General features: G+C 38.1%; 2 protein-coding genes across 10 annotated transcripts in view; one reads left to right on the top strand and one right to left on the bottom strand.

The window, feature by feature from the left end:
• On the bottom strand, positions 1-9809 carry PPIL3 (peptidylprolyl isomerase like 3). Of its 3 annotated transcripts, XR_003519108.2 has the most exons (8): positions 9474-9808; positions 8872-8950; positions 8004-8078; positions 6947-7040; positions 5647-5714; positions 3018-3121; positions 2410-2528; positions 1-328 (listed from the first exon to the last, which is right to left on the bottom strand). XR_003519108.2 is itself a non-coding variant. In XM_027589414.2 (7 exons), exons 2-7 carry the CDS (start codon positions 8872-8874, stop codon positions 202-204), a joined length of 486 nt encoding a protein of 161 aa, XP_027445215.1. In that variant the 5' UTR covers positions 8875-8950; positions 9668-9809; the 3' UTR covers positions 1-201. The 3 variants fall into 3 exon arrangements, 2 of the variants coding, with proteins under 2 accessions (XP_027445215.1, XP_027445214.1); XM_027589414.2 differs by lacking the exon at positions 3018-3121 and having other exon boundaries at positions 9668-9809; XM_027589413.2 differs by lacking the exon at positions 3018-3121 and having other exon boundaries at positions 9474-9764.
• The window catches only part of NIF3L1 (NGG1 interacting factor 3 like 1), a 27720-nt gene continuing 21176 nt past the window's right edge, over positions 9477-16020 (top strand). The window contains exons 1-3 of one of the 7 annotated variants that reach the window (XM_027589405.2): positions 9477-10081; positions 11305-11765; positions 12577-12739. In XM_027589405.2, the coding sequence (XP_027445206.1) occupies positions 11330-11765; positions 12577-12739 (599 nt within the window). In that variant the 5' untranslated portion in view covers positions 9477-10081; positions 11305-11329. Of the gene's footprint in view, positions 11176-11304; positions 11766-12576; positions 12740-16020 lie in introns of all 7 variants that reach the window. The other 6 variants (XM_027589412.2, XM_027589407.2, XM_027589409.2 and 3 more) reach the window with 6 other exon arrangements.

A 16020-nucleotide genomic window follows, 5' to 3' on the forward strand; every position in this document is an offset into this window, starting at 1 on the left:
TACATTAGATAATAGTTTAATAAAAAATATGCTTTAATAATGGGAATAAAAGCTGTTTGGGCCCCCATGGTACCACCAACTCATAGAAGATCTTAGCTATAAACAAGAAGGATGATGTAATCTTTGAACATAATTAAAACTGGGTAAACCACAGTAGGTGTGTTCCTTGAATAGTCTGCCAAATATTTTTCCAGATTACTGCTATTGTGCAAATGGATTGGCATGAATAGTTATGTCCTTAATGTGTACATCGTTAAGAGGTCGATAGGTCTTCTCATTTACTGGTAACTTCTCCAATTCATCCAGAGTCTCCAGACCATCTATTACCCTGAAATAGAAACAATAAAAATGCATGAAAATTTCCTTAGATTGAAACATAGTATCCAAATACCTATAGCAATTACAGTTTCCTTAAGAGAAAAGGACCATGTCTCATAGTTCTTTGAATTCCCGAATTGATTTTCTACCATGGATATGAGCCAAAATTCAGAAAAAAAAATTCATTTTTATGCCTTTAGACAATAGCAATGGGTAGGAATATTACCACCAAAGTATTCCCACAGCATAGCTACAAATGGGTCTAATATAACCAGTCATAAGATTTTTTTTGCTATCGGAAAGCCCAGAGAAAGTATGTTAAGGGTGACACTTATTGCTTAGTACTGCCCTATACTAAAGGTCCTGAAGTGAGTGGCAGCTTTACACTTTATTGTTTAAATGTGTTTTTACTTTTTGCATCTGGGCAACAACAAAAAGCAGTAATAATAAGAGAAGGGAAGATGGGACACTTAAGCCCATTTCCAGCAAGTGTATTTCATGTTACTACAAAGAAAAAGAAATATATAGACAGTTATCCTTCGGGCAAGTTGGTCTAAAACATTTGCAAAGAAAAGGTGGCTTGCTTTATTTATTTATTTTAGAGCAAGTGAAAGAGCATGTGAGTGAGGGGAGAGGGAGAGAGAAACTCCAGCAGACTGGGCTCCGTCCCAGGAACCCGAGATCACGACCTGAGCCAAAATCAAGAATTGGTTGCTTTATGGACTAAGCCACCCAGGCGCCCCCCACCAAAGTCTTTAAATTTTAAGTTTCAAAACCCTTCCCACCTTCTGGGTCAGTAAGAGAAAACAGGCTATAGGAAACAGATCTCAGGCAAAAAAGGTCATGTAGAATTGAGGCAAGTCAGTCAAGTATTTGGGACACGGGCCCCTTTGAGAACAAATGGAAAGCTATGTACCATCTTCCCAGAAAAACATGTGTGTATACACAGAGAACACATAATTTCAAGGACTTAAGGGACCTAAGGTTAAGAATCTTTGTTCTCAACTCTCTAGTTCTGTCACAAAACTAGTAACATAAATCTTAGTAATTAATGATCGATAATTCTGAATGGTGAGTTAAAGGAGAAAATGAAAAGAAGGGAACCTGAGTGATCCAGGCAATTACTACTAGAAGCTGTAATATTTCATTAATTTCACTGAATATTAATCTATAAATTAGACATATATATACATATGGAATGAAAACTAAGAGTTGTTGAGTCTTCTATTTTTAATTAACCTAACTTGGCATCCACACTGTTAAGTGAAAGAAACTCTAGAACTGTGCCTTGGTTTATTGAGCATAGTAAATATTTGTTGAATGAACAGACAAGCTGACTTCTTGCTGATTTATAAAAGCAATTCCCAGGCATAGTGCTAACAGTGGATATTCTGGCAGAACCTGCTAAACACCTCCCTAGGATCCAGGCTCCCCTTCTTACTCCTAGAAACCTGATTTTATTGAGAGCGGCAATGTGTCTAGCTGAAAAACATTTCCTACCCTCCCTTGTAGATAAGGGGAGGCCTCATTGCTAAGTTCTGGGTCTTCTAGGAAAGCTCTTTAAAAAGGGGCTGACTTGTGGAGCCTACTAAATATATACATACATACATACATAAATAGGGCTGACTCAGCTGGCAAGCACCTCTTGCCCTTCCTCCTCCTTTCTGTCTGGAACACTTTCTGACTGGAGCTATGCTGCCCATATTATGACCATGAGGTGAGCATGAGGATGGAAGATAAAGATGGTTTAGGAAGAACACTGGTGACAGAAGCGAACCACCATCTAAGCCCATCTTGTTGAAGCCACTGTTTTTCAGATCAGTTGCTGCAAAATGCTATTCATAAGAAATACATTACTGTTAATTTGCATAATAATCCTCAAAAAAAAAGATTGGCTCCTACTTTACAAAATAAAGACATTAAGGCTTGAAAAGGTTATAAGTTCCCAAGGTCGCAGTGCTGGTAAGTGGTGAACTTACCAGGTGTATTTAGCTTTCCTACCGCTCCTTCAGTATTAACACTATTATCATAGCCTCTCATATGCATCCCTTGCAATGAAATTCCAAAGAAAACAGTAACCAAAATACTCACTTTCCAAATACTGTGTATTTCATGTCCAAATGTGGCTGCTTGCCATAGGTGATGAAGAACTGAGATCCATTGGTGTTTGGCCCATTATTAGCCATAGATACAACACCTCTAACATTGTGCTGTAAAAGACAGGCCAAAATATTTAACTGTGTTTTTATATAAATATTCCAAATATAGGACTTAAGCCAAGACCTGTACTTTTTTTTTTTAAGATTTTTTAATTTATTTTTTGACAGAGAGACAGTGAGAGAGGGAACACAAGCAGGGGGAGTGGAGAGGGAGAAGCAGCTTCCTGCGGAGCAGGGAGCCCAATGCGGGGCTCAATCCCAGGACCCTGGGATCATGACCTGAGCCGAAGGCAGATGCTTAACAACTGAGCCACCCAGGTGCTCCAAGACCTGTACTTTTTAAGGGCCCAAGAAAACATTTAAACAGCTTCTATTAGGGCTAACCCGAATGTTCGCTTTCTGTATTATCTGCATTTCTAAAACTTGTATGTAAATTGTTTATATATCAAATCATATGCCCCAGTTAATTTCATTTTCACTTTGGAGGAGTATAGCCACAAACATTTTTCACAATACCAAGGTATTAATAGACATCCTTACATTATATTAAGGAACATGCTGGCGTGAAACGATCAGGCAGACAACAAAACCAAAATCCCCATAAGCTCTTGACACATACACTGGACTCTGGCTAGTTTCTTTATCTGTAAAACAAGGGAGGGAGGTTGGACTAGTTCAGGGGTTTATTCATAATTCAAATGCTCACAAGGGTCAGCAGATAATAAATTGATTAACTGGACAGAATGTACACATTAGGGAGTGATGGGAGTCTGGCAAAAGGAATGGCATATCTCTTGCCTAACAGCACTAAAAAAATTTTTTAAACCAATGGCAATTGAGAATACATCTGTGGATCCCACCAAGGGCAGTCAATTCATGACCCAGGACTGGATGATCTAAGGGAAGATCTCCTACAGCTCAAATATGCATGATTCTATTTGTTATACAGGGACTGTTTAAAGAATTAAAAGGACTTTACTGATAAGACTGAAGACATGACAGAACTGTGTTATAAGGAGGTGCTGCAATAAATAATGGTTACTCTCTCTTTAGCTATTCATCAAGAAACACTAATGAGACAAACAATAGAAATATAGCTATATCAAGATATTAGTGCTTTGATGGACATTAAGGAGGGCATGTGATGTAATGAGCACTGGGTATTATATAAGACTGATGAATCACAGACCTGTACCTCTGGAACCAATAATACATTATACGTTAATTGAATTTAAATAAAAAATGTGAGAAAAGATATTAATGCTTTATTGTCTTCCTAAAAGGTGACTCCCAAATGTTACATTTGATATATACACAAGAATGTATGTACCACTTATAACTTAATAAAATACTCAACCTATTTCTAAGATAATTTACCAAACTGTTGCATATGCCTATGTACTCATCTATTACCTCAACTTCTCCGAGACCCACTATTCTATCTTTATACATGCCTAAAAAATATATTTTTTTCTTTTGCTTGTTTCTGAGCTAAGATAGTATCCATCTATTTGTAGTCGTCTGGGAAATGGTATTTATACAATCATTATGTTGCTAAGATTTACACATGAATGTGTAGCAGTAGTTGTGATTTTTACTGCTGGATAATATTCCACAACTGAATATAATTTCCATTTTATGATCAGTGGACATTTGGGTTGTTTTTAGATTTTTGCTATTAAAATAGCACTCTAGGAACACTCTTGTACTGTTTCCTGATGCACACGTACAAGAGTTTCTGGAGGGTAAACATTTGGGAACGGAATTGCTGGGTCAGAGTATGTAAATATTCAATACACACCCTCAACTCTGGTATATAAAGATAATGGTTCTTAACCGTAACTGTAGGAATCACCCAGGAACCCTGAAGTATAATTCAGGTCCTAATCATTCCTATTCTTTTTCTCTATATTTAGGGGGTGTAAGGCCATAATATTTCATATTTTTAAAATTTCCACAGGTGAGTCTGTATTAACCAGTGTTGAAAACCACTGGTATACAGATTAGTGTTATGGAAGCAGTTATTAATTAATGTCTAAGAAGTTTTGTTTTTAATTAAGGAAAAGGATGACTTAATAAACAGTTTATCACCTCCCAACCCCAACTCCTATAACAAAAGTAATGTTCCCTTATGAAAGAAAACAAAAAGAAGAAAAAATAAATTACTCCTAGTCCCACCATCCAGACATAAACACTGCAATGGAACTTTTTCAGAATTTTCCTGGATATATTTGAATGTGACTGAAATACGATGTACTAAATTACATATTTTTATTGAGGAGAATTTCTCTTTTTTCTAATTTCTAAAGTTATCATTTTATGCAGATATGAAGTTTATTTAAAAGACCACATGATAACTGTCAGCAGATGTCATCTCTGGGAAGTATAACTGATTTATTTTATTTTTTTAATTTTTAATTTAATTTTTTTTTAAAAAACAGGCATGCATTAGTTTTTTTATTAAAAAAAAAAAAGGTTCTTGGAGTACCTGGCTAGCTCAGTTGGTGAAGCATGCGACTCTTGATATCAGGGTTGTAAGTTTGAGCCCCACACTGGGTGTAGAGATTACTTAAAAATAAAATCTTTTTTTTTTTTTAATTAAGCTTCTTTAGAAAGTTTGGAAAATTGAGGAAAAATATGAAAAGAAAAAAAACAGGAAAGGAAATAAAAATCTCTAATTTCACCATACCAAGCACTTCCCTTTAACCTAATTGGGATCCACCACAGACATTAATTCAGGAATATTCAAACATCAAACAAAGATAATAAAAGTTCATATTGATAATGTGCAATATTGCAACCAGGAGGTCTCAGAGGCTTTCCTCCCTACTCTCAAAAAAGGCTGGTGATTCATGTCATTCAACATTAATTTTATAGTGAGACATTAAGCCCTTTTGGTACATTACTGATTAAACATTTCGGGTTGGACCCAAAGATGAGCTCACTTAATATCAAGATCCATGTGATTGTGACATTCCAGAATATATTTTAGGCAAGAAATGCAATTTATATTTATATTTTCTCCCTGACATTTATCAAGTGTACTAAAACTACAAAAATATAATGTTTGTATACTAATGACATTAACTTGTGTTACTACAACATGTATTAAAGTTTTCAAGTGTAAACAAGGCATGAGAAAATAGATTTTGAAGGACTAGAGATATACCTTAAGATATTCACTATATTCATCCTCAAATTTCTTGCCCCAGATACTGTTACCTCCTCTTCCGGTACCTATATTACAAGACAGACAAATCGAAGTCTCTAATTAAAAAAAAAGTAAGTTGAAAATGTTCATTTTCTAAAACATAAGAGCTATTTTATAACTATCTATTTATTTATTTTTGAAGATTTTATTTATTTGTGAGAGAGAGAAAGAGCACACAGCTGGGGGAGAGGCAGAGGAAGAGGGAGAAGCAGGCTCCCCAGTGAGCAGGGAGCCCAACGTGGGGTTTGACCCTAGGACCCTGATATCATGACCCAAGCCGAAGGCAGACACTTAACCAACTGAGCCATCCAGGTGCCCTAATAACTTTAAATATAAATAAAATTTGGGATGCCTAGGTGGCTCGGTCTGTTAAGCGTCTGCCTTTGGCTTTAGTCATGATCCCAGGGTCCTGGGTTCGAGTCCCACATTGGGCTCCCTGCTCAGCAGGGAGTCTGCTTCCCTCTCTGTCCCTCTTCCTGCTCATGCTTGCGGGTGCACTCTCTCTCTCTCGCAAAAATAAATTAAAAAAAATAAAGATAAAACTTGTTATGTTCTCTCTTATCAAAATTTCACTTTAATATAAATATTAAGAAAAATAAAGTATCTCTACAAAAAAAGTATCTCTACAAGAAAAATAAAGTATCTCTACAAAAAAAAAACCCTCTATCAGTATTTTTCATATTTTAAGATGTTATTTAAGGAGAGAGTGCATGAGCAGGAGGGGCAGAGGGAGAGAGAATCCCAAGCAAACTCTGTGCTCAGCGGAGAGTCTGATGCATGGCTTGATCTCACAATCCCAAGATCACGACCCAAGCTGAAACCAAGAGTCCAATGCTCAACTGACTGAGCCACCCACGCATGCCAGTCATATTTTATTTTAAAGATAGATGCCAGTAGCTTCTACTTAAAAATTTCTTGTTATGGTAAGGTAGCAGGTTATAAAAACGCTATGTACTTATATCTTTGGTTTTATTTTATAAAAATTAAATTTTATTTAAAAAAATATATTTATATATATATTTTCTAAGTAGGCTCCAAGCCTAGTGGGGCTTGAACTCACGACCCTGAGATCAAGACCTGGGCCGAAATCAAGAGTCAGATGCTTAAGTGACTGAGCCACCCAGGCACCCCCCCCCAAATATTTTTAATTTGAGTATAGTTGACACACAATGTTGCATTATATATTTTTCTATTTGTCTACCCTCTTCTTCATACTATATACCCAATTCTCTAGATAGATATTAATGCAGTAACTTACCTGTCGGATCTCCTGTTTGAACCATGAAACCTTTGATATTTCTATGAAATATACAGCCATTGTAGTAATTACTGGCACAAAGAGCCAAAAAATTCTGAAAAGGGTAAAAATAATGATTGGGAAATGATGTAGCAGAAACACATTTAAAGTAATGAACAAACTGTATTTACTCAAAATACCATAACAATGCATTTATGTTTTTTAGGCATTACTTTGGATAATGTCACTTTTCTGTCTAAAACACTTGAATGGCTTCCTTCTGTTCTTGGAATAGAATACAGTCATACCTCTACATCTCATGTGTTAATAACTTCTTTCTCTTACTATGTTAACCCCATCATCATTCTGAAAATTCATCCAAAAGAGGTGGGCTTTCCCATCTTGTGGCCTTTGTACTTCTATCTCTATACCTGGAATATTCTTTTTATCTCTTTCCATGGAGATGCCTTCATTACCTTCTGCACTCAGTTTAAGTATCACTTTCTTGGCTAGGCCTGCCCTTAACTTCTTTTAAATAATTCTCTTCTATTAGTCTCTACTTCAATGCTTTGTTTCCTTCAAGGCATTATCATGATCTAGAATCACTTTTTTCTAGGATGATCCCCCCCACCAATTCTTTTCTCAGAATGTTAGCACCATGAGGGCAAGGAATGTCTCTTGTTCATTACTGTATTCCCCTGGCAAGATAGCCTTTCATAAATAATTGTTGAATGAATATGTAGAGAGAGCTCTTTCCTTCTTTGAAATTTAAATAATTAAAATAATGTAAGAAACAGTTCTCTTACCTAATATCCTAATGATTATATTTCCTGAGGAAAATAAGTGAAAAGAAAAAGATACCAACCACTCTTATGGTTAGGGAAAAATTATCTACCCTTTCTTTGATCCACCTTTAACATCAAAAGTTAAGTGGAAACTAGAGCAGAAATTATGATGGCTAGTTTTTCCTGACATTGGTTTTATATACAAGTGTTTATTTTTTAGGTTAGATAATTTAATTTCAAAATGGTTATCCTGCGGCATTAACTCATTTTTTATATGTACATAATGTACTCACCTCACAAGTTTTGGGTGTCCTCTCACAGAACACTTCTATTTTAATATCACCTACATCTGTATGCAGTGTCACTGACTAAAAAGGAGAAAAAAATGTAAGAACAAACGAGATTTCTCCATGACTTTATGCGCTGTATTATTTCCCCAACTAGATTAAAGATGACAATCTGAATGAAAACACAAAAAGAAATACCATTTCAGAGATGAACTGTCCACACAGCTGAGAGTAAGCTGCACTTCTTCAAAATTTATTTCAACAGTAGGAAAAACTCCAGAAGATAAATATGTTAATGTAAAATGCTGTCTACCCTAAACATTTTAACAATAAATATTGTGCTGGAAATACTTCTTTTAAGTATGAATTTTTCATCAATAAAAATGAAAACAATGGTTAGTATTACTGATTTAAATGGCAACTCACCAACATCATTAATATATATTGAAAAATAGTAAGAAAACAACTTTTCAAAACAGTCTCCACCATTTCCCTATGTAATTTAATTACGAGAGAGAGTGTTAAAAACAATTCCTTTCTTCACTAAAGATCCTAAATGTGCAGAGGTAACCATATTACTCCTTGCTTATTTTTGTTTATCTGATGTTCCAGTAACTTGAACGTTCTTTTTGTTATTCCGTTGTGGGGTGGGGGTTACTCTGAGGCTTCCTTTTTCACTTCTCTTCTTCCAGTAGTATCTAGCAGTCAGAAAGTATGGTGGGTTGATAGAGGGTAGGAGTGTGTGAGTTGGAGGTAGGGTGAGAGGGAGACAGCATTATTCTCATTGCTTTTCTTCTATTTCAAGCTGCTCGTGCTCTCTCTCTCTCTGACAAATAAATAAAATCTTAAAAAAAAAGAATTGTACAAAACTTACCATTTTTCTGTTTGATGGTTTCAGGAAGTACTACTGCTTAATTTCTCAGTCTTACCAAGAGAAGTTAGAAAACGTGTCTCTATTCCCAAAAGAGAAAATTAAGTTCATTTTCCTCTCTTAACTCACACATGCTCATTTTTACTGCTTATTTAAAAGAAAAAGTCTCGAATAGCACCCCCAAGCAATAAAAATCTGGTTATGGAAACGATAAGAACCTACCCGACTCAAGCCCCTCAATATCCTACTTCCCCTGTTCACTATCCTTCAAAAGCCTCCCTGCAACTCTTCCAAGTCAGGTACATTTCCGCCTTAGGGTCTAGACACTGGGTGTTCTCTCTTTGGAGCACTTATATTCAGACATCTGGACAGTTATATTCCTCACATCCAAGTCTCTGGTAACTCTATTTAAAACTGCCTTCACTCTAGTACCGGCCCAATTACCCTTTCCTGTAGCACTTATCAATAATACGCTATATATTTTTCTAATTAAGTCTGTTCCAATACCACCCTCCCCGCCCAGTATGCTCACTCGAAGCCCAAGAATTAAAACACAGAGCTTAGCAAGAGTCTCGGTAAGTGAATGAAAGAATGATGTTACTTACCACTTTAGTTAGCACAGCTGTTGTTGAAACAGAAAAGATGCCCTTGCATATACCCACGTTTCGAAATTAGTGTCTCCTGGCTACCGGAAGTCGAGCGCGGGACCCATTAGAACGCCCCTCACCTGCTCGCCTCCTTCCTTCCTATTTCAAACCAAAATGACTAGAACTAGGAAGACGATGTAATTTATCCTCACCTGGTACGCTTTTGACGGTGAAAGGGAGCTCTTTTAATAATTATACAAGGACACGAAACGTAAACCGGAACCATTCCGGGCACCCTCTAGCAGTACTTTAGGCTCAGACGTAAAATGGGAAGGACCACTTCCGCCCGGCTCCTCTCCATCCCATCCTGTACGCCAAGAGGCCCTGCGCAGGCCCGGAAGTAGTGAGTCCAGTTGTCCCGTGCCGGGCGGTGGTTAGTGCACGCCCTGGAAGTTGTGAGGGTGCTTCTGGGAAAGAAGCCGGAGGAGGAGACAGGGGCCGGAAATTGGTTTGTGGCGTGATAGCGTAGGGTGCTGGTGGGGAAGGAGTGCCGATTCGGGAGCTTCTGGCCGTGTTTGGCCTCTTCATTGTCCTGGAAAAGGTCGGAAGTGGGACTGAAATGAGAGGTAGATGAAGCAAAGTAATAAGGTGCAGTTTGCAGGCTGTAAAGTGGGTCATGCTAATGTCGTTTAAAAACAGTGCGGACAGTAGGCATTGTTCCCATCTGTACGGTTAAATCTTGCGACCACACCGTAAGCGGGGCACTATTATTTTCATTCTTCGGAGGACAGCAGAGGTTAGGTAATTTGTTACACAGCTGTGGCTCTGGGAGTCAGTCTGGTTTCAGAGTCGGAGCTCTACCACCACGTGTGCCGCCTCCCATTGTTAATTGCGGCGTGAAGCCACGCAGCCTCGCAGTTTCCTGTCTGTGAAATGGAGGGTGTTGTGTTTATTTTCAAGGGTTTTCAAATTTAGCAGTAAATAACTCAAAGCTGTGGTGGCCCACTAGGGCTTCACTTTCACGCCTGCCAGATTTAGAAGAGTCTGGAGAGCTGGGCAGTATCAGTACTTGGAATCGGAGAGGGAAAGTGGTGTAAGAACCACTTCCAAGACCCCAGGCTCCCTTGGATTTTGGAGGCTCCGCAGCATTTCAAATCAGATTCTGAATAAGTACACACATGTAGTAGTAAATATTTTTGCTGAAAAAATACTTTTTTCAACAAATTTGTTAAATATTTTTGTTGAAAAATTTGTTTTTGAAATTACTGGATTACGAATACTTGATTAAATTTACGATTGGCTATGCTTATCTTGTCTATGCACACTATGAATGCTGTTCTTCAAAAATAGAAATGATCCTGGATTCTTAATGGAGTTGATAGTGTTAGTTTTGTATAGGGCCTAGATACTGAAAAGGTTTGTCGAGAAAAGCTTTAGGAAGTTGAAGGAGACTTGGAAGGAAGGGTAGTATTTAGAGAACTGGAGAAGGGAGGAGAGTGGTTGAAGCAAGGATGGGGAGAACAAGAATCAGGGCGTGTGTGAGGTCGAGGAGGTGGGGATGAACATTTGTGTATTACGTACCAGGCTCATGCTAGGTGACTTACACATATTAATTGATTTGCTCCGTTGAATGGCCTCTGATGTAGGTTATAGTGTCTCCCATTTTGTAAATGAGAAAATAACCTCAGGTCAAATGACTTATCTAAGATACCGTGTCCTGGTAAGTGGCAGAATCAGTATTTGAACCCAGGAATATGTGACTACAGCTCTTGTACTCGTATGGTTTGCTCCTTCGAAGGTCCAGGCCTAACGTGTATCTGTGTACCCTTTTTCTGTGTTTTGACTTCAGACACTCAGTTTTGCCTGATTTCTGTATGTTGTCCTCTCCTGTACGCCTCATTCCCAGAACAATCCGGCTTGTTCATTCCCCGATCTGCAATTTTTCCCGTTCCTTCATGGATTTGAAGGTGCTCCTTTCCTCCTTGAATGACTTTGCATCCCTCTCACTTGCTGAGAGTTGGGACAATGTTGGATTACTGGTGGAACCAAGCCCACCACACACTGTACACACACTCTTCCTTACCAATGACTTGACGGAGGAAGTAATGGAGGAGGCGCTGCAAAAGAAGGCGGATCTCATTCTCTCCTACCATCCACCTATTTTCCGACCCTTAAAGCACATAACCTGGAAAACCTGGAAGGAGCGCCTGGTGATCCAGGCTCTGGAAAACAGAGTCGGTATTTACTCTCCTCACACAGCCTATGATGCTGCACCCCAGGGAGTCAACAGCTGGTTGGCTAAAGGGCTTGGTGAGAAGCCTCTTATTCTTTCATGTTTAATATTTTCCCTACAAATGCTTTGAAATTTTAGAATGTCTTTCCAACAGAATTTTAACTGCTTTAGATGTGGGTACCATTATTTTATTTTTATATATTTGAAAATAATGTGAAATCTAGCAATTATATTTGAGAAACGAAATTTTTATCCTTAATGAGTAAGGAGAGCATAGGAAATCTTCATTGCTGGACTGAGCTTTGTGAGTCCTCACTTATGTGGCACAGTGCCTAGCACCCAGAGATTTAAGAAGTGCTTGTTAAATTGAGTCGAGAGCTCAGACCTCCAGAATATACTTTATGTATCAGTTAAATAGACATCAGAGTTTTATTGAATGCTTGCTCAAGCCCAGTACAATGAGGACTTCAGCCTATGTGTTTTTAGTTTTGTTTTTAGTAAGTTATTTTAGTTTACTCATTGGGGCTGAAGCTTTTATGATGACATACCTGGATTAATGTGGTCAAGTAGATTATGAGCATTTGCAACCCGAATGATGGTTTACATGAATAAATTTAGGAAGCAGTCACAATTCTGTATATCCTCTAAGAATTCATGAGTCAAGTTTTTGTGATATTTAAGAGTCTTCTGGAAAATAATTCTGAAAATAACTGATTTTGTATGTACTAAATCCCTAGATTATGGGGATTTAGGTATATATGTAAGGGATATGTGTGTGTGTATTACATAAGTATCTGAGAAATGATCTTTAAAAACTCATTTCCTTAAAATCTTGCCCCTAATAGTTTGTTTTTAATTAAAAAAAAAAACAAAACATTTTTTTCCTAGGAGTTTGCACCTCCAGGCCCATACATCCTTCCAAAGCTCCCAACTACCCCACAGCAGGGACGCATAGAGTAGAATTCAGTGTTAACTGCACCGAAGACCTGGACAAAGTCATTTCTGCAGTGAAAGAAATGGCAGATGTTTCTGTCACTTCTTTTTCTACTAGGTACGATATATTTTTCTCCTTTTTTGTGTATATTTATCTGTATGGATCTTCCTTATAAATTCTATAACCCTGGTATTTAGGGCTGAAACAAACTGTTTTCCCCCAGAATGGGTTTCTAAGGCAGCCTACTTCTCATCTGCATGTGGGTGTTCCATGGGGTCTTTTTGAAACAATAAAAATGACAAGTAACACTTATTTATGTGGGAGGGACTGCGCTACACCTTTTACTTATAATATTTCTAGTTCTCCTGATAACATTGAAAGGTGGTTTTTACTTGAGAGTATATAGATAAATCCTACCGATAACACTTGATTACATGGGTTTACTTTCAGTTTCCAGCAAATCAGTGATCCCCAAGCACTTTTTATTTTTTTATTTAAAAAAAATTTTTTTTTAAGATTTTATTTATTTGACAGAGATAGCGAAAGAGGGAACACAAGCAGGGGGAGCAGGAGAGGGAGAAGCAGGCTTCCCGCTGAGCAGGGAGTCCCATGCGGGGCTCGATCCCAGGACCCTGGGATCCTGACCTGAGCCGAAGGCAGATGCTTAACAACTGAGTCACCCAGGCGCCCCTCCCAAGCACTTTCTAAATATTATTCATTTTTGGGCACCTGGGTGGCTGAGTCGGTTAAGCATCTGCCTTTGGCTCAGGTCATGATTCCAGGGTCCTAGGATCAAGCCCCACGTCGGGCTCCCTGCTCCGCGGGGAGCCTGCTTCTCCCTCTCCCGCTCCCCCTGCTTGTGCTCTCTCTCTCTGTCAAATAAAATCTTTAAAAATAAATAAAATTTATTTTTTATTTAAATTTAATTTAGTTAACATATCCTGTATTAGTTTCAGGGGTAGAATTTAGTGATTAATCAGTTGTATTTAACACCGAGTGCTCATTACATCAAGCGCCCTCCTTAATGCCCATCCCCCCACCGAACTCCCCTCCAGCAACACTCAGTTTGTTCCCTAGAGTTAAGAGTCTCTTATGGTTTGCCTCCCTCTCTGTTTTCACCCTATTTTATTTTTCCTTCCCTTCCCCTATGTTCATCTGTTTTGTTTCTAAAATTCCACATATGAGTGAAATCATACAGTATGTCTTTCTCTGACTTATTTCACTTAGCATAATGCTCTAGTTCCATCTACATCGTTGGAAATGGCAAGAGTTCATTGTTTTTGATGGCTGAGTAATATTCCATTGTATATGCATAGCATGTTTTCTTTATCCATCTATCTGTTGATGGATATCTAGGCTCTTTCCATAGTTTGGCTCTTGTGGACATTGCTGCTATAAACATTGGGTGCATGTGCCCCTTCCGATCATGGTGTTTGTATCCTTTGGATAAATACCTAGTAGTGCAATTGCTAGGTCGTAGGGGAGTTCTATTTTTAAATTTTTGAGGAACCTGCATACTATTTTCCAGAGTGGCTGTACCGTTTGCATTCCCAACAACAGTGTAAAAGGGTTCCCCCTTTCTCCACGGCCTCCCAAGTACTTTAAAGGGAAAAAACAAACCATTTGGGTGCCTCTTACAGGGCCAATCATTTATTTAGGGCAGAGATACCAAAATGGCGTCTCATAGAAGATTTCCTTTGAAGCCAGTCTATCCTAATGCCTTTTGAAACATGTTAAAAGACAAGTTACACAAAGCTGTAAATAATTGTTTAAAAAACAAAGATAAATAGAATGATTTTAATAAAGTGGAAATCTTTATCAGGCTACAACAAAAAGTGATTCTTTCATGAGTGTTTTTTTTTTTTTAAAGATTTAATTTATTTATTTGAGAGAGAGCGTGCACGCACACACACAAGCAGGAAAAGGGGCAGAACGAGAGGGAGACAAGCAGACTCCCTGCTGAGCAGGGAGCCCGATGCGGGCCTCAATCCCAGGACCATGAGATCGTGACCTGAGCCAAAGGCAGACGCGTAAACAACTGAGCCACCCACGTGCCCCTTATGAGAGGTTTTTAAGTGTAGACACCTTATAATTAAATTGCAAATGTTTTCTAATGGTGTTGAGGAATTTAAAGAATCTCAAGAGAAATTATAGGACTTTATAGATTCCAGTCATGGCGGTCTTTTACCATATTGAAATACTGTGTAAATACTAAAAAGAAAATGATACAAATAAAGCATGAAAATTTCAAACAATACAAAAGTCCTCCTTGTTCCTTTTACTCAATTCCAGTATCTTCAATGCAAATCATCTTTTCCTTGTTTTCAGAGAAGTGGGTATCTTTTCATATATATACAGGGATATGAAGAAATGCATAGTTGTTTTTTTTTCCCCCTTAATTAAATGGTATGCTGCATTTGCCTTTTTTTATTTGCCAGGGTGTCTTAGAGATCATCCCATATAGTTATAGAAGATCTCTTTACCTGCTGTGTAGTGTTTCTTATTTTAGATGTACTGGGTTTCTTTAAGCGTTCTTCTTCCTAACTGAAGAGTTTTGTTTTTTTTTTTTAACTGATGCACATTTGGTTTTAGTTTTTCCCTATTACAGGTAATATCTCGGCTTTACCATTAGATTGGGGTCCAGGCAGTTTTTCTTTTCAAAGCTCCACAGATGGTTCCAGGGTTGACAACTGCACCTCCAGATTCTTTTAAGGTGTCTTTTAGTTCTAGAATTCTAGGATTATATTTAGAGTTTATGGTTAAATACAAAACTTTCCTGATGCCAATCTTTTTGGATAGTCTCTAGGGCATTGCTTTTCAGAGGGTGCCTCAAGGACCCCCTACATCATTGTTAATGGGATGCTTATGAAAAATGCACATTTTTGGCTTTTCATCCTAGATCTATGTAATTAGAATTGGGGTTGCCTGAAAATCTGTCCCAGAGATACTTGTATTCAGTACTATTTGAAAGTTAACTTCTGTAGGGCCTTAAAAAATTCAGTTTGCCCTACTCCCATTCGTAGAATTTGTGTTTCACTGGATCTTTAGAAGGGTCCAGCGGCTATCATTTTAAGAAGCTAGCAGATTTGCTGATGCACACCTGGGATTAAGAATAGTTTTATAACAGGGCCCCTGGGTAGCTCAGTAGGTTAAGATCTGCCTTTGGCTCATGTCATGATTCCAGGGTCCTAGGATTGAGCCCTGCATCGGGCTCCCTGCTCAGTGGAGAGTCTGCTTCTCCCTCTCCCTCTGCTGCTTCCCCTGCTCTGTGCTCTCTGTCAAATAAATAAAATAAATAAATAAATAAAAGGAATAGTTCTATAACAGTGGTTTCAAAGTGAGGTCCCTGCGTCAGCAACCTCAGCATCACCTGGAGCTTATTAGAAAGGTAAATTCTC

This window comes from Zalophus californianus, chromosome 3 (genome assembly GCF_009762305.2).
Source record: "Zalophus californianus isolate mZalCal1 chromosome 3, mZalCal1.pri.v2, whole genome shotgun sequence".
NCBI lineage: Eukaryota > Metazoa > Chordata > Mammalia > Carnivora > Otariidae > Zalophus > Zalophus californianus.